This window comes from Prionailurus bengalensis, chromosome A2, assembly GCF_016509475.1.
Source record: "Prionailurus bengalensis isolate Pbe53 chromosome A2, Fcat_Pben_1.1_paternal_pri, whole genome shotgun sequence".
Classification (NCBI taxonomy): domain Eukaryota; kingdom Metazoa; phylum Chordata; class Mammalia; order Carnivora; family Felidae; genus Prionailurus; species Prionailurus bengalensis.
The window spans coordinates 160,057,189-160,076,072 of record NC_057348.1 but is presented as its reverse complement, the minus strand read 5'-3'; the positions used below and the strand labels follow the sequence as shown (position 1 = coordinate 160,076,072).

At 39.0% G+C, this 18,884-nt stretch overlaps 1 protein-coding gene across 1 annotated transcript in view; it reads right to left on the bottom strand.

Annotated features, from left to right (window-relative positions):
* Positions 1 to 18,884, bottom strand: part of CNTNAP2 (contactin associated protein 2) — a 1,977,233-nt gene that overhangs the window by 913,380 nt on the left and 1,044,969 nt on the right. Inside the window, exon 9 of the mRNA XM_043589809.1 lies at positions 7,848 to 7,997. Within this exon, the coding sequence (XP_043445744.1) occupies positions 7,848 to 7,997 (150 nt within the window). The remainder of the gene's footprint in view (positions 1 to 7,847; positions 7,998 to 18,884) is intronic.

The window sequence follows — 18,884 nt, the reverse complement described above, 5'->3', positions numbered from 1 at the left end:
TTCCCTTCCTCTTCTCTGCCCCTTTCTTTTATGCATATAATTGGAAAACAAACTAAAACAACCAAAAGTACTTTGGGAATTAGATTGAAAAAGAAATGTGTCTCTCCTTATTAATGTCCTCATGATGGAAAGAGAGGCTTAAAAATGTATTTTTTTTTTAAGTGGGGGGATGAATTTGCATAGAATAGCAAATAGTGATCTAAAGGCTTACATAGGTAAGTAGCTGTTTTTGTACAATCAAGTCCTTTTTAAGAAATTCATAATTGAGAAAGTTTCTAGGTTAACTCACTACATTCAAGGATGGGTCAACTCTCTAAAGCTGAAGGGAGAAAAACAATATAATGCTTTACGTAATATAATAATATTGTAATATTGATCCAGGGTAAAACAGTAAAAGCACAAAAGGAAGAAAAAATATATACACACATATACTTATTATACAAAAGTTAATTCATGGGTTTGGAAGCAATTAAAGAAAAAATGAATTCCAATTATTATATATATAATGCTAGCCAATCCAAATCAAAGAAACTATTAACAATTTACAGGAATCTCGGAGGTTCTAAGTTGTGATGTCCTCATTTCTCATTCTGAGATTTAATAAATTGTTAGTTGATCATAAAAAGTTGACTCCTGCTATTTATAATATTGAATTTGTATTTCAAAGGGATGCATATTCCACAAAAGATGGGGAACTCAAGTCTTCCAACAATAAATCATGTTCATCACTGTGTAAATGTGGATGATAGTGAGCTTTCATTTTATTTGTAAAAAGACAATAAATAGCCTATCTGCTAACCCCTCCAACCTCAGTGTAGTTGGGCCATGGATGGGACAAAAAGCAGGAGAAGATTATGCTCAGACCATACTTTCAAGCTGACAGTACATCCACTAAGAGACTGCACATGAACTAATATTTTTAAAGGCCATTGCGGGTGCTTAGTTAGCCTTGTCCTCTGCTTGTCTATTTCCAAGCGGCGCTGTGCTCCCTCCAATAAGAGACAGATTGGAATTTCAGTTTACAAGAACTGATTTTATTTTATTTTTAATGTGTTTTTTTTTTCTTTTTTGAGAAGGGGGGGTGTGCAGAGAGAGAGGGAGACACAGAATCCAAAGCAGGCTCCAGGCTCTGAGCTGTCAGCATGGAGCCCGACACGGGGCTCCAACCCGAGAACTGTGAGATCATGCCCTGAGTCGAAGTCAGATGCCTGACAGACTGAGCCACCCAGGCGCCCCACAAGAGCTGATTTTAAATCAATAGATTCTTGACCCTTGTTAAATCCTGAAGGTGATATAGCAAAAGAGCATCTGGCAAAGATCGGAGAGATTTGGGAACTGAGTCAGATCTCATCCAGGCAACCCAGGAGAAAGAGAATGCAGGCACATGGGAGAGTGAGGGGGGAGGTCATGGCTGATCTTGGAGGAGGGATGACAGGTTACTGCACAGACAAACACATTCAGTACTGTATGATGCACATGTCAGAACTGATTCTTAGGGAAACACTGCCAAGCGGACCCCACTGAGTCGAAGGGGAAGGAGGACGGATGTGTGGGACAGACTTTCTGTCAGGCACACCGGTGTTATCCTTGACTCTTCTGTGTGTATATATCCCACCTGTGGGCAAGTCCTGTTGGCTTGACCTCCAAGGACGGATTCAGAATTTTCATTTCCCATCCCCTCCACTACTATCACCCAGTCTCTACCTGTCTTTATCTGGATTATTACCATAGTCTCCACTGTGCTCCCTCATTCGATTATGCTGTTTTCTGAAAACGGCATCCCAAGAAATGTCAATTAGATCACCCCACTCCCCTGGCGCAATCCTCACATGCCTTCCCATTTCGCTGAGTGTAACAGACCCCTCACAACCCAGCCTCTGAGGGCTCACATTCCTAAAGCCAGGCTGGCCTCCCTTCCTCAAGCACTCCACTCCCTCACCACCTGGACACACACTTGCACTTACTTTTCTCTCTCCCAGGGATGCTCTCCTCCCGTATGTCCTCACCCCCTTGAGCTCTTGGTCCAGAGGCCAGCTTCTGGATTGAGGCTGCCTCTGGCCAGTTTATGTCAGGTGACAATACTCAACACCCCTCTCCTAGGGACGTCCCATCCCTCCCCTCACTGACTGTCCCCAAAATACACTCATTCTACTAATGTGTTATCTTGACTGGAATGTAACCTTTTCAGAGCACGTATTTTTTCTAACTTGTGCACTGCTCCAGTATGGGTAATAATGCCAGGTTTTAGTAAATATTCACCAAGTGAAATTATTTAAGTCCTGGCTCTACTACGCATTAGTCATACATGTAAGTACGCTTAGATGAAAAAAAAATTGCATTTGATCAAATACAAATTATTTTCTCTTCCAGACCCTGAAGGGTTATAACTGCCAAATGACAGTGGAATACCAAACATGATCACGGCCATTCTATGTGAGCACAACCAGTATCCCTGACCTAAATTTTTTGAGTGTGGAACATATGGCAGAAGCTGACAGCCTATGTGGGGATGAAAAGTCCTCTAGTCCCTTGTGCATATAAGTAGCAAATGTATACTTAAGGGACTATTGATTAGTTTATTCAGTGAATAAACAGACATTTAGAACCTACTCTGTGTCAGAAATTTTATCTAAATATTTGACAAAGTATTTAGTGATGGCTGCACTATTGTATACGTTTACAGAAACTCACTGAATTGTACACTTTAAATAGGTGGGTTTTAGCATTCATCAATTTTGTCTCAGTTAATGTGTTCCAAAGAGAGGGAATAAAAGAGGTAACCTTAGAAAGTATGAAATGAAACAAAGTAGAAAACTAAGCATGTAGAAGACTTGGAAAATATAACTGGAAAACTATAAAAGGCAGTTTCTGGTATTCTCTTATCTGTACATTAAACCAGACACTTGGTTATCATTTTATTTGACGTCTTGAATCCAGGATACAGAAAACCCTGTAATGGGTAATTTTATGTGTCAACTTGGATAGGCTATAATACCCAGGTATTCAGTCAAACACGACTCTAGGTGTTGCTGTGGAGGCATTTTGCAAATGTGGTTAATGTCTATTATCAACCAGCTTTAAGTAAATGTAAATAACTTTGATAACGTGAGCCTCGTCCAACTGGCTGAAAGGTCTTAAGTGCGAAACAGAGGTTTCCCTACATGGAGATCAGAGCAGCTATAAAATTAGTAAGAGAATCATGCAAACAATATAAGATGACAACTTTATAAAGGTCAGACACATGTTGCTGTGAAAGCAAAAACTCAATCCCACGAGGGTGCAGATTCGTCTTCTTTTTGGTTATGGCATATGGCCAGCATCTAGCATAATATGTGGGTTATGTTAGGGGCTCTGTAATCTCTTTGGATATAAATGAATGAGCTTGGATCCCAGTTCTATGACAGAAAATATAAATGAAACCATCAAAGTATGTTTGGAAGGAAAGTCGTTGAGAGCAGTCACCCCCGTCCAGAAAGATTGGCTCTGGAACTTTCTTACCTCTTCTCTTGTCAGCCCACAGCTCCTTTCCCTTTCAAATGAAAGCAACAGGATAATACTAATAATAATAATAAAAAAAATACCAACCTGAGAACATTTAGAAATTTACAAATCCTTCTATATCTCTTATGACCATGGGCTCTGACCTGTGTCACAAAGCCTATTACCAGGTAAGCAGTCAATAAATACATTTCCTTTGACTATTAAAATTAATGAAGTGTTATCAAAAGTAATTCCAGTTGGGTGGTAGAGAAAAAAAAATTAAAGCGACCAAAATAACTCCTGCTGAGGAAACATCCCAAATGAATAATCTGTTTCTTTTTCTGTTTATTCCCAAGAAAGAACAAGGCAAAAGAATTCTTGGTGTTTAAACATCTGATCACGAGTGTTACAGAGGAGAACTAAGACGTTCTCTGGGATTAGCAAGGCACAGGCATGGAGAGATAAAGCTCCACGCTGGTAGGAAACAGCAGTAAAGAATAGAAGCTACATGACCAGGGCTTTACTTCAAAGGAAACAAAGTGTGTACATGTTTAGGAGCCTGTAACTGAGTGATGAGGCCAGGCAGCCTTTATTTAAGGCTTTCACCTCGGAGGAAAACAATTTGTTTTTTCCCAAGGAGGAAGGAATGCTTTGATTAGTGCAGAAGTTGGTCAGAGCCTTTAGATGAGCACGTGGTCTCAAGTCTCAAATCCTCCTTGGGAGGGGCTGTCCTTGAATGAGTTAAATAAAGACTCCAGATGGATTAGAAAGGGAGTCAGCATTTAGCATCTCCTGGAGACAGACCCTGGGTTTAACAGGTTATTCTATGGCCTTTTAATGGATGAAGAAGTAAGATAAATTATTAACATGATCTTTCAACTAAGTGAAACCACAATCCCAAACCAGATATGTATGTTTCAAAGCTCATATTTTAGACCTTTTCACTACACTAACATTTAAGATGTTTTCATTATGATATTAACAACTAATTTAAAATTTTTCATCACAGACAATAGGAAGGTGTGTGTGTGTGTGTGTGTGTGTGTGTGTGTGTGTGTGTGTGTGTGTGAATTACAATCCAGAAGTAGCTATCATTCTAATCTGAAAGCCACATGCCAGAGGCGGTCATGAACATCCTATCAGACAGGCTGCAGCCATTCCAGAGACGGCTACTTTAGGATTTCTCCTACCTATTCCTCTCATCAACTTACTAAATGCCAAATTGGGTTTTCTTTGGTGAAATTAGTGCTTTGTTCATCAGTATAAATGTTAGATAAACGTTAGGAAAGATATCTCAGTGGTGAAATTAGAGATGTTAAGTTTATGAAGCTTGACAAACCATCTCTCGAAGACACCTACAGCCTGTGTGAAGATGGCATAAGACAAGGGCACCTGTGACCTGAAGCCTTGGGGATGGTTCTGGAGTCTGGATTGCTTAACGATCCTGTGCCAGCCATCAACTTAGGAGCCTTTCTATGGCTTGCCACTGGCTGGGTGTAGCTGAATCCCGCTTCTAGAATACTGCTAAAGTTGCCCAGAGAGAACATTTTTTTTTCAAGGTGTAGCAAGTCAGAGAGCTAGGACTTCACTGAACTCACAGAAGAGTTGGCATTAACTATGCTCATTCGATACATGTCTGTATGGGCACCAAACTGTGTCCTGTGACTTCCTGTTACTGTTCTATGGTGGCTTAGCTATACAAGAGTAGCGAATTCTCACTTATCTCACTTTCCAGTGACTGATGTTGTCTTTCAGAGGAATTTGAAAGATGTGCATGCGAATTGGCTAAGGTTGATCTCTAATTCTGTTCCTCAAGATCATTTGTGGAAATGAGAAAAAAGTTGAAGCTTAGAATTCTTTCTTTTCCCCCCCAGCATTCTGCATTGAGTTCTAGGAGAGGAGGCCAAGAATTCAGAAATGTAACAAGTTCCTCTGGTGCTTCTCATATACTTCAAGGATTGAGCTAATGAAGATATAACCAAAGATGTGTCATGATCATTTGCTAATAGCATTTCCCAGTGGCAGACCAAAGGCCCAAGAGGGAGGAAATATGCTCCTGACCACTGGGGTTGAAAACCAAAATCTGTAAAGCAATAGGAAACAGCACACTATAAAGCCCTCATAGCTCATAAACGTTGTACCTTAAAATTGTTGGTTATAGCTCTTAAGCTTCCCATCTAGATGGAAAGAGATCAAAACTCTGCTCTGACCTTAGGCTTTCGGCATGCTCATCCATGGCCAAAGATATTCCACTGTCATTTGGATGGGTAGGGATTATAAATAGCTTTCCAACTGACTACTGTGATCCATTTTCTATGTCAGCAATGGAAACCGTTGGCCAAAAGCCCATAAAATTAAATATGTTTTTGCAGGAAAACCAGTTGGGGTGTTGGGCTGGTTTTTTGCACATCAGTAAGCCCTAGTTTACTCCCTCATAAAACATCATGTCTGACTTTCACCCATTCATCAAATATTTATTGAGAGCCTTTTTGAAGACGTAGTTTGAACTTCCAGTGAACACAATGGAATGTTCAAGAAAGAGAGCTCTAGCTCAGGTCTTTTGTCTCTGACTTGTCACCCTTCATTGTATCATGATGTATAGGGAGAAACACCCTGCTACAGGAGTCCGAGGTCTGGAGTTCCCTTGCTGACCACACACGCAGTGGCAGGTCAGTAGAGCTCTGTGGGCTTCTATTTTTTCTTTTCTTTTCTTATTTTTTAATGTTTACTTATTTTTGAGAGAGACAGACAGAGTGTGAGCGAGGGTGGGGCAAAGAGAGAGGGAGACATAGAATCCGAAGCAGGCTCCAGGCTCTGAGCTGTCAGCACAGAGCCCGATGTGGGGCTCAAACTCACAAACCTGATCATGACCTGATCATGACCTGAAACAAAGTCAGATGCTTAGCCAACTGAGCCAACCAGGTGCCCCTTCTATTTCTTCTTTTAAACAACTGGAAGTAGAGTGCTTGCCTTGCTTATTTTTCTAAATTTACCAATTCATTCATATTTATTGGTCATCTAAATGCCAGGAATTTTTCTAAGGCCTTAGAGGATACAACAAGGAATAAGATATATAAGATAACTTCTCTCAAATAGGCTTATTCTAATAATAGAAAAATATATAAATATAGTGATATATAAGTATTTAAATAAGTACATGTGATTATTAATAAATATATTTTCAGAGGCAGATATATGTACACCTATGTTTTTTAAAGTTTAACAAAGCCTCTTCTAAGAAAGCAATTTTTCAGATCTCATATTGAGTGATTTAGGATGAGGAGACAATAATGTAGTGAAAGATATATTGATTTAAACAAAACACCTAACATTTTAATAAAAAGATGTCCCCACATTTCATTAATGATTAAAAAAATCTGTCAGAATACATTTTTCAAATTAAAAAAATATTCCCAGGCCCATGCTACACTTTTTCACATATATTAGGATTGACTGTTTTAAGAGAACCTTCTTTTTTACTAATTTTTTCATTGCTTAAGAGCCAAGGTATGTGTAATAACATGGCTTTCCTATAAGTCAACCTGCGGTCAGCAGCCTCTAAGATGTTCTCATTACACGTCTCCTCATGTAACCCCCTACCTTTAAGGGTAGGCTGGATCGAATGATTCACTTCTAACAAACTGTGTTTAACAGAAGTGATGGCATGTCACTTCCAAGACTAGCTTAGAAAAAAACTTCAGCTCCCACCTTGGAAACTTTCTCTCTTTTTTACTGGCTTTCCCCTCCTCTCTTGGCTTGAGGAAGACCAGCCCCCCAAAATCAGAGACATGTGGAGAAGAACCAAGGTGCCCCAGACAATAACCAGCACCAACTGTCACCCTAGTGAGTGTACCTTCCTGGAAACACTCTCGAACCCAGTCAGGGCTTGAAATGATGCAGTCACAGACAGGCACTTGGGTATAATAACCTCATGAGGGACTCTGAGTCAAAATCAGCCTGCTAAACTATTCCTGAATTCATGATCTAGAGTAATTGTGAGACAATGTTGTTTTAAGGCACTAAGTTTTGGAGTAAGTAATTACACGGTAATAGGTGACTAATACATAACCCAAGGACCTGATTCTTGAAGACAGTATTATGAGAATGAATGGACTCAGAATCTCATGCCTTACAGTTTGAATATTTGAATTAAACTAGAAGAATAGGGTGACATCATGACATCATATGAATACCTTTATCATGAAGAAGCATAAATTCGCCACTCGCATTTAAGGTCACAGAATAAGAGTTTGGTCTTCTTCCTGAGATCTGCTGAGTCTACTGAATCAACTATAAATACTTCATAATCGAACTTCACTGAAACTCTAACGGCGTATTCGTTAACCAATAAAAAATGGCGGTCTTACCTCCAAAAAAGTACTTCTCGCCGGTTTTAACTTGAAGAGGACTGTTAGTTCGAACTGCTGAGGCCTCATCTCCATCAATGGTGAGAACAGCAAAATTTTCCTTGGCTAGGAAACGAACCTCATGCCACTGTCCATCATTCAACCCAGAACCTGTTAAGAAAAACAGTAAATTTATTTTCTAAAGATTGTACAGTTTAAAACAACCTTCAATATCAACAAGGTCAGATTTTACCTTTTTTACTGGTAAAAATTTATATATTTTCACCTAGAAAAATTCTGGGCTATCTGCAACTGATATCATGCTTCTTTAATATCATAAGGGATTTCATCCTCCATTGGAAAGATAAGGCAAAACAACCAATCAGTAGGAAAATAATTATTCATGTGCCATTGGTAGCTGGGAAAGCGAATGGGGTAAACAAAGCTGTTTGGGAGGTGATGATGAACTATGAAAAAAATTTTTTTTACATTTATTTATTTTTGACAGAGACAGAGCACAGGTGGGGTAGGGGCAGAGGGAAGGAGACACAGAATCTGAAACAGGATCTGAGTTCTCAGCACAGAGCCCGACACGGGGCTCAAACTCACAAACCGTGAGATTATGACCTGAGTCGAAGTCAGACACTTAACTGACTGAGCCACCCAGGCGCCCCAGAACTATTTTAACTTACTTATTTTATGATCAAGTTTACCAGAAGCCACTGTCAGGTAAGAAAATGGGTTTATAACTTTTATCTAATGTCTCTGTTTTTAAGAACTTTTTTTGTACTATTATTTTCTCTCAATAACCACATCTGACAAGTAGATATACATAGTTTATAGAAATGAAGGACTAAAAACATACGTGAATATGTGCTAATTAACCACTAATAAACATGAGAAATAATACCAGGGTTGTCTGGTCATTTATAAATAAAGTTTCTTTATAATGAATTAGGTTACATTTAAACAACAACAACAACAAAAACCCAACAAAAATAAATTAACAGCTCCAACCCTAACAACCACGTTCCATTGTTGCTTCATACAAGGATCTTGGGAAACAAACATTCTTCTAAGCTCTCCATTAGACAGACAATGACTTGAAGGTTTTGTTTAGTTTGTGTTCATGTTACAAAGAATAATTAGAAAATTAAGGCGTAGGCAAAGGAGATAAGCCACTGGACGTAAGCATCTGGAAAGAATTTATGAAACACGCAGAGAGACAGAAAGAAGTCTAAGAGGGTCAGAGTGACTTTCTTTCAACCTGGCCTAGGCTATTATGGCAAAGGTAAGGGATTTTGGTCCAGTGTACTCCAGACAGAATACTTTAGCATCCACAGGAAGAAGTTACTTGGAAGATACACTGCAGATTCACAAAAGGCAGAGAGGCCTAGCAGGTAGAAGCATCTAAGAATGAAGTCAACCAGGGCACAGATGACAGCTCCCAGCCTCTGATCAGAGGTTTACAAATCAGGTTAGGGGCCTTCGCTGGCCTGCTGCCATCTGTTTTTGTGGGGTCTGAGAGCTGAAAACAGTTCTCACAACTTTAAGGAGGTGAAAATGCATAAAAGGAATAATAATAAATTACATGGGAAAATGATACAAAATTGAAATTTTAGGGCCCACACACGGTTTTGTTGTAATACAGGCAGGCTCGTTTGTTTACATACGGTCTTGATCTACAAAGACAGAGCCAAGTAGCTGCTGCAGAAACTTGTTAGTCACTCACAAAGCCTAAACTATTTACTGCGTGGCCCTCTGCAGAAAAAGCATAAACTGGTGGTTGGCTTATGCTATTAAACCGAAATCCCATTTTAATGAAAAAAATTAAAGTCTGTTGGAGCTTCTAAGATGGTCACATGTATGTAACATTTATTGGTGTTATACTGATAAATATCATGACAAATACCCACACCGCAGGTATTTCTTTTTAGGATTAAAAACATTTTTTTAATGTTTGTTTGTTTGTTTGTTTGTTTATTTATTTATTTTTGAGAGGGAGGGAGACAGAGCGCAAGCAGGGGAGGGGCAGAGAGAGAAGGAAACACGGAATCCGAAGCAGACTTCAGGCTCCAAGCCGTCAGCACAGAGCCCAACCCGCAGCTCGAACTCCCGAACTGAGAGATCATGACCTGAGCCAAAGTCAGATGCTTAACCGACTGAGCCACGAGGGAGCCCCGTTAGGATTCTTAAATTTTAATTTAGTAATACATATTGAGCACATTTTATTTCAGTGGAGGAAAAGAGAAAATCTTGGCTTTAAAGTAATTAATACTGAATAACTTCCAAGTTATGAAATGCATAATATGCATATATTTTTTTGTACTGTGAAATTACTATGTAAATGTAAAGTCTTATTCTAAAATTAAAACCAGCTAGCTGTCAGACAAGTGGTAGTGTTTACTGAAATATTTCCTTCTCCAGTAGGTACACTCGGGGTTCTCCCACAGAACAGATGAACACAACACTAACATTTTTCTTTAGAGTACAAAACTGGGCCTCGTGCTGATTAACCGTAGAAGTGCATGGTTTTGATTCTGGCTTTTGTTTTTGCCTGTATAACGTGATGAGCTCTGCTCTGAAACGCAATTTTGGCACACGGATCCCGAGGACATCAATGCTACAAAAATGTCCAGTCTAGGGGCGCCTGGGTGGCGCAGTCGGTTAAGCGTCCGACTTCAGCCAGGTCACGATCTCGCGGTCCGTGAGTTCGAGCCCCGCGTCAGGCTCTGGGCTGATGGCTCAGAGCCTGGAGCCTGTTTCCGATTCTGTGTCTCCCTCTCTCTCTGCCCCTCCCCCGTTCATGCTCTGTCTCTCTCTGTCCCAAAAATAAATAAATGTTGAAAAAAAAAAAATTTAAAAAAAAAAAAAAATGTCCAGTCTCACAATTTAATTCTAAATAATCACACATTCAGAAAAAGTCACATAGGAAACACCATTAGCTGACAGATCTTCCTGTTCTAAACAGTAGGGCAGACTTGCCTTTCTCAAAATTCCTTTGAATCCTACAATTAATTTGCAAATGGACATCATCAGCTTAACTGTTCACAACAAAAGGTCTCTTATTTCAATCAGAGAAAAATTAAAAGGTTACTTTATTTTTTTCAAGAAACTTAAATACTAGAGGAATTAAAACTTAGATAAAAGCAGTCTGTTGATAGCAGCCACTGCTACATTTCAGTCTATACTGTGATTTCTATTCATTTAAATTCCAATTATCATTTTGAATTTTTCATCTTCAAGAGGTACGCCTTAGCAATCTATGATAGGAATGGGTTCCCAGATATGAAGTTCAATCCTTCCATGGGAAAAAAGGATGATCCACTCACCCAAAAGAAAATATGCTGCTTTTTAAAAACTTTCTTCAGACACATGCTATAAAATATAATGGTGGGAAGTCTTTTTTTCTTGAGCAGAGTCTAATTGCGTTATTTCTGTGTAGGGAAGTATTTAAAGATACAGCGTTCTAAGCTCTATAGGCTACTCACTTTGACAAGTACTTGCGTTTGATTTGTTTATAATTCACACAAGATGTTTTAGAAATTAGTATTTAGAACTGCCTCAGGTAAATAGGCAAGAGAACTGAATTTAACCCAGTGTAAGCATCCCATAGTTAATCAATGGCAGAACTTAGAACTGAAACTCCCATCTGGTTGCAGAGGCTCAACTCTTAACAAACAACAAACAGAAACAAACCAAACAACAAAACAGTTTATAAAACCTCTGTGCATCCACCATCAGAACTCTTATACTATGAGCACACACACACACACACACACACACACACACACACACAAATCCGAAGCACACTCCGGTTTGCCACCACACCTGAGGATGTCCTTGTCCCATGCACCATTAGGATATTATATGATTGACACATCACCCAGTTTCCTTTGCCAACTTTCAAGCATGTGCAGCATCAGACTTTTGTGGCACCACAATACCCGACATGTCTTTTAGTATTTTCCTGCATCCTTACAATTGTATTTAGAATCAAAATTTTATGTTAAAAGTATGAGTTCAAATACACATTTTCTCCAAGGCATATTAGAATAAGCCCACGAGTGTTCATTTAAGTCATTTCCATACTTAGTGAAACTCTGAGCAAAGGGAACTTTGTGTTCACTCTTTTTACGTTATAAGCCCTAAAATTAAAATATGTGACCTCTCCTGCAAACTTTCTCCAATTTATTTTTTACCTTTATCATTTCCTGGACCATCTGTGACTTAGAGGGCTCAGTACTGAATGAGTTTTGCTTCAGAAAAAGCTATAACGAACGGAGTCTTTAAGGTATTTTTTTTTAAATAAACAATTTTGTTTAGCAAATTTTAATTCATATGAAATGGAACATTAATTAAACTTAAGAGCCTTTGGAATTCAATATACGAAATTCACTTAGACCACCACGGTCGATCAGCTCATTGTTGTAAGACAGGTACTTGCAATAAATATCAGTACATTTATTCAGAGAAAAAAGTATCGTCATCTCAAGCTTTATTACAAGTTTGTGAGTCATAAACAACAAAGACCAAATTAAAACACAGGATTAAAGCAGCCCTTTTATGTGCTATTAAAGACATGCTATTCCTCCACTCTCTGTGCTAGAGTCAATGAATGAAGGAACATTCCAGGAAACGGAGAAACTCACCGGAGACCCATACTCCTGGAGGCAGGGGTCCTGGTGTCTGCACAGTGGCTCGGGACCAGACCAAAATGGAAAGGATGCTGGTCACTGATACTTAGAAAAGAGACCCCTGGCTCATGTGGCTAACACCTCCTGAGACACAGCAAGACAGCAGAAGGACAGAAAGCAGCATGAGGATTAGGAAGATGAGGAGGACTGATCCCGGAGCCAAGCTGCCTGCATTTCTCTGGCCCTTTGCCAGCCTGGGCACTTTACGCAACCACCCTGTGCCTCAGGCTTCTCTTCTCTAAAATGAAAATAACACTATCCACTTCACAGATTTGTTTTGAGGAGGAGATTAATTCGCATTTCTATAGCATTAAAACAATGCTTGGCACCTAGGAAGCAGTATATTGATATCCGTATCATTATACCAAAAATTTTTGGGGGGGGCACCAGGGTGGCGCAGTCGGGTTAAGCATCTAACTTCAGCTCAGGTCATGATCTCACGGTCTGTGAGTTTGAGCCCCGCACTAGGCTCTGTGCTGACAGGTCAGGGCCTGGAGCCTGCTTCGGATTCTGTGTCTCCCCCTCTCTCTGACCCCTCCCCTGCTCACACTGTCTCTCTCTCTCTCTCTCAAAAATAAACAAACATTAAAAAAAAAGGTTTTTCTGTTAAATTTTTAAGTTTTGATTAGTCTCATTTTATAGAGAATGAAGCTAAGACTTAAATTTATTATTTTGGGGGGAGTTATGACCTCACAATTACAAATATTGGTGTAGTTATTAAGTAAACCCTCTAGGCAAGATGAATAGAGTAAGTCTTAATGTGGAAATCGTAGATATACACATACAAGACCACTAAAAAGAAGTGTGTCCTAGCATTATGCTAATGGGCACTTGGAACTTAGAAAAATATGTCAGTGACAACATTAGATGTACAGAAATTCCTGGGTACAAATAACTTAGAGGTGACGGTGACTTGTTCTGCAAAAAGGTATTCGATGACTCGCAAAGTTAGGACACAGACACTGATACCAAAGCTGCATATGAAGAAATCAGAACAAAATTATATCCACAAACTGAGAGTGGAAAATAAGCTTCCTACGTTATTTATGTATGTAATTTTAAGAACACATAATAATTACATAAATATGACACACACATTCACTTACAGTACTAAGAGCTTTTTCACGCAAGTTAGTTAAAAGGCTCTCTTAATCATCTTGTTGAAAAAATGGGGGACCGCCCTCTATTTGGGTCATATTCTATTCAGGCACACATGGACCAAGCCCTGTAAGAGGCTGAGAGAGGATGAGAGCCCAGGAGTGTCTGACTCAAGGACCCACCCGCAGAGGGCCAGAAGCACATGATACACACAGCAGCCATTCGGAAGTCAGACCATCTGGGCACAAATCTCATTTCCGCCCACCTACTGTAGTTAGGCCTTGTGCCTCAATCCCCTTACCTATTAAAGAGGACTAACACAAGTGTGTACATCATAGGGTTGTCCTGAGGATCCTGTGAATCCATTATCACGTAGGACAGTGCCTGATACATAGTTAGCACGGGGTACATAACTACTCTTTCTTACTCAGCCAGCCCGGCTCTCCAACTATCAACTTGGGTTGTTAATTCTCTAAGTGTTCATTACCATGAAAGGATTAAAATTTGGTTTTCTTTATGAACAAATCTCCTCCCCCCCCCCCAATAAAATCCAATCATGCAGTATCAGTGGTGAGGAATTTGGGAATTTGGCAAAGTCGCTGACTGTATCTCTTATTAATATCAGAGTCAACAACTTCAAGCTAATTTAAGCCAATTGAGCTATATAATAAATCGGTCTTATTCTTTCATAGTTACAGGTCTTCTTTCTCCTCCCCAAATTATATATGTGTTTTAACTAGATTATTCAATAGATATGGTTCTGAATGTCTGTGACATACTCCTCAAAATTAAATGGAATTCCAAGCAAGGACTTCCCATGGTGACTAACTTTGAGAAGACTGATAAAAACGGGAGTACATATTTTCCAAAGTTTTTGTGTTTTTAAAATTTTTTTTTTTTAACGTTTTTATTTATTTTTGGGACAGAGCGAGACAGAGCATGAACGGGGGAGGGGCAGAGAGAGAGGGAGACACAGAATCAGAAACAGGCTCCAGGCTCTGAGCCATCAGCCCAGAGCCTGACGCGGGGCTCGAACTCACGGACTGCGAGATCGTGACCTGGCTGAAGTCGGACGCTTAACCGACTGCGCCACCCAGGCGCCCCAAGTTTTTGTGTTTTAAAAATATACCTTACTGCAACATTTTTTATGTAACTTTACACTTAATGATTATTTGATAGTATTTTATAAGAGCTATCTCCAGTTATTAATTCATAGCAATAAAAATTTTTCAACTACAGATTCTAAAAGAAAATGGATCTTTTCACCAAGAGTTGTTTTTTTTTTAAATTATTTTAATGTTTATTTTTGACAGAGAAAACGTAAGAGAGTGCGAGCAAGGGAGGGGCAGAGAAAGAGGGAGACACAGAGTCTGAAGCAGGCTCCAGGCTCTGAGCTGTCAGCACAGAGCCGGACGCAGGGCTCGATCCCATGAATTGTGAGATCATGACCTGAGCCAAAGTTGGACGCTTAACTGACTGAGCCACCCAGGTGCCCCTATAAAGAGAGTTTTTAACCTAAAACTAACATCTTTGAAACCCCATTCCAGTTTCTGGTCTTAATTTTTTTTTTCCATAAGATAACTAAATTGCTGTATAATATTTTCTCTAACATTTCCCTAACTTATAATTGTTGGAAACACTTGTTTTGGAAGTAAATGCAGAATGTTAATGAAGCACATTCTATCTAGGCTGTCTTTCTAATGGTATTATTTTTAAAGTAAGGCTCTTGAGGTGGTTGTGCTGATTGAACAAGAAGAAACAGATGTTCCTCTTATTAGAGACAAGAAGAAAAGACGAGTTTAATGAATATTGAAAAAAAGAAAGCATTTAAAATATAGTAGCAATCCACCATGCAACATCTGTTTGAAAGGGCTTCAAATAAAATTACAGCGACTAGAATTTGAAGGCTTTTGCTCAATATTCAATATTCTGGGAAAAATCTCCTAGGATATGAATCCATCTTTAGGCCGTTGCAATGTTCCAACGTGCTACTGATAGATCCCATAAGTTCTCAGTTACCTATTTATGCGATAAAAAGAAAAAAAAAAGAAGGTGGTATTTCTATATAAACGTACCATGCACTCTTTCTTATATTATCTGTAAATTCCGACTTGACACCATTTAGTCTTGCTCGTTGGTATGTGCCATATTCCAACCCACATTATAAATAAAATCACTTGTGGTCAGATAGAACACATAATAAGGTGCTCGGGCAGGCCAAAAATTCCTTCACCTTCGTAAGTTGAAGGATCTGCCAAAGGCTTTCTTCTACAGGTATGGACTTAAAGGCCACTTTGAAACAGGTCTTTGTCTTGAAAGAGCCACTTGATGAATGGAATCTTTAAGGTAGATAAATAAGTACATAGAGGAGAGCACATTGCGTGACATTTTTTATCGCTGGGTTGCTAGTTATCAGAGAAATTAAAACCGCAATGACATATAATTTTCTACCCACTTCAGGGGCTAAAAACTAAAAGAACTAGCTCGCTAAGATCAGGATCAATTTGAACCGTTATACATTGTTAGCGGGATATAAAGTTGCACAACCCTTCGAACAATTCTTTGCCAGCTCCTCGGTGTTTTGGTTTTTAACCAAGTTAAACGCACGTTAATCCTATCACCCAACAATTCCCCTCCTAAATATTTACTCACCCTGATCAAAATATATGTTGCAAAAATACTGGCACAGAAATGTTTTGGCAGCTTTATCAGAGGCCTACGCTGAAAATAATTGTATAACCACACGGTGCATATTCAAACAAGGAAATACTAAGTAATAAAAAAGAATCAACTGGTGGTACATTTTTTTTGCCTGAAAGAATGTAGATGAAGAAAAAAAGGGATTCGTGAAGTGTCATTTTTTGCAAGTTTATGTATTTATTTTGAGAGCGAGTGAGCGAGCGAGTGCACGAGTGAGCGAGCGAGTGCACGAGTGAGCGAGTGAGCAGGGGAGGGGCAGAGAGAGAGGGAGAGAGAGAACCCCAAGCAACCTCCATACTGTCAGCACAGAGCTCGACGTGGGGCTCCATCTCACAAACACGAGATTGTGACCTGAGCTGAAGTCGGACGCTTCACTGACTGAGCCACCCAGGTGCCCCAACGCTGAATGAATCCTTAAGTATTACATTTCAGAACAGTAAAACTAACCTATGGTGATAGAAATCAAGACAGCAGATGCCTACGAGAGAGGGGAGCAGGTGGGAATGGACGGTAGGTTCAGAAAGAAACTGAGGTAACGAACACATTCCATATCTCAACTGGAGGTTGGGCACCTATGTATAAATATCAGAATCCACTGAACTGTACGTCTAAGATCTGTGCATTTTACACACAGTTGATCCCCATTCACGGATTCAGTATTTGTGAAGCACCTACTTGTTAATATTTACCGCTAACCCCAAGTCAATACGTGTGGTATTTTGGTCATTCACAGACTGGCGCATGCACAGATGGAGGGGAAAATGGAACCATCCAGTCCAAGTTCCCAGCTGAAACCCAAAAAGGCAGCGTTCTGCCTCCTTGGTTCAGCTGTCATCCTGCGACCAACTGTTCTTTCTACTGCATATTTAATAACACATTTCCTGCAGTTTGGGGTTTTCAGTTGTGTGTTGCTATTTAAAATGGTCCCTGATGGGTGAAATACGTGAGGAGGATTAAAAAGGTACTTATCACGATGAGTACCAAGTAATGTATAGAAGTATTGAATCACTATATTACACACACACACACCCCAATAAATAAATAAAGAGCCCCCGAATATAGTGAAGTGCTGTTTAGCATTCCTAACTGCAAGAAAAGTATGCATGTTAGAGAAGTTTCTTTCAGGTACAGGTTAAAATGCTGTTGGTTGTGAGTTCAATGTTAATGAATCAATTATATGCATTAAACAAGAGAAGTTTAAAAAGAAACACACAAAAGCAAGGTTAGGCACTGATCAGTTGATGCAAATGTTGTGACCAGGGGCTTGCAGGAATCTAACCCCGTATATCTTGGAGGAGCAATAATTCAGTATTCACTAATCCAGTGTTGGCTGTGACTAGAGAGAACGTAACTACCATGAATAATAAAGAAAACAACTGTATGTAATTTCTCCTTCAAAAATATTTACACATTTTTAAAAAGAATTGAAGTAATGGTGATACTCATTTTTAAGATCAAATGAATTTTATTTGAGGCCTGTTTTTTGCTTTGTTTTCTGAATTATCAAACGAGAAACCTAATGTATCACATGCCATTATTCGCTCTTAAACAAGAAAAACCCAACTGGACTATATTACTATGTTGAACTTTTAGAGGCCAATACTTTAGAATGTTAAAAAATTAAGTAACTCCAACGCTACATTTTCATGTAAAAATCTCTAATAACTGTCTTAACCATTATTGATTCCCAGCCAAAAGCCAAATATCATTATACTTCAAAATATCTTATTCAAAGCTTTATGATTATTCTTTGGTCACTTTTCTCTTGAGATAATCTTCCAAAGAAAGTAACTTTATTAGGACTATGGCTATGCAAACACTCAATTTCAATAAATATTATCAATCCAGGACTCTGTACTAATTCTGACAGATCTATTCATTCATTCATCCCTTCATTCATTCATTCCAGTATTTGATCCTGCCTTGAATATAAAATGTAACACAGGTTGCATTGAGTAAGAAGTTATTGCTAATTTCAAAGAGGGTTCCAAATCATAAGACTTCTGATTAAAGTACACATAGAGAGAAGGCCAAAGGTACATGTCATAGAGTAGTGAAGAGTCTATGTGTCATTCACGCATGGATTCAAATGTAAGCCACACTCCCCAATTCATCTATAAATATATACAGTACTTACTATTTCCCAAGCAATATGTTAGCATTAAGATTTAGAAATAAGTCAGTCAGAAATGGTCTCTGCTGTAGAAAACTCTAGCTATTTTATTTTGAGGAAATTACTAAGCCTCTCTGCAACTTGGTTTCCTTATTTTTAGAGGAAGATGTAATACTGTGTCAGAGAGTTGCTCTAAATGACTCATGAGCTATAGGGTGTGTGAGTCACCTGATACTATCAATAGCTAGTAGCAGCTTTTATTTTATCACTATTATTTTTGTTATACGTGTACAAAGACAAATACGTGTATGTATATAAAGAGAAGGTACTTTCAAGGTTTTACAAAAGGCATATATCACATTTTGTAGGTTGTACATATATCTGCATATGGTAGATAAAGACATTATTGAGAAGTGGTGTTTTATAGGAGTTTGGGGTCATAAGGAAAAG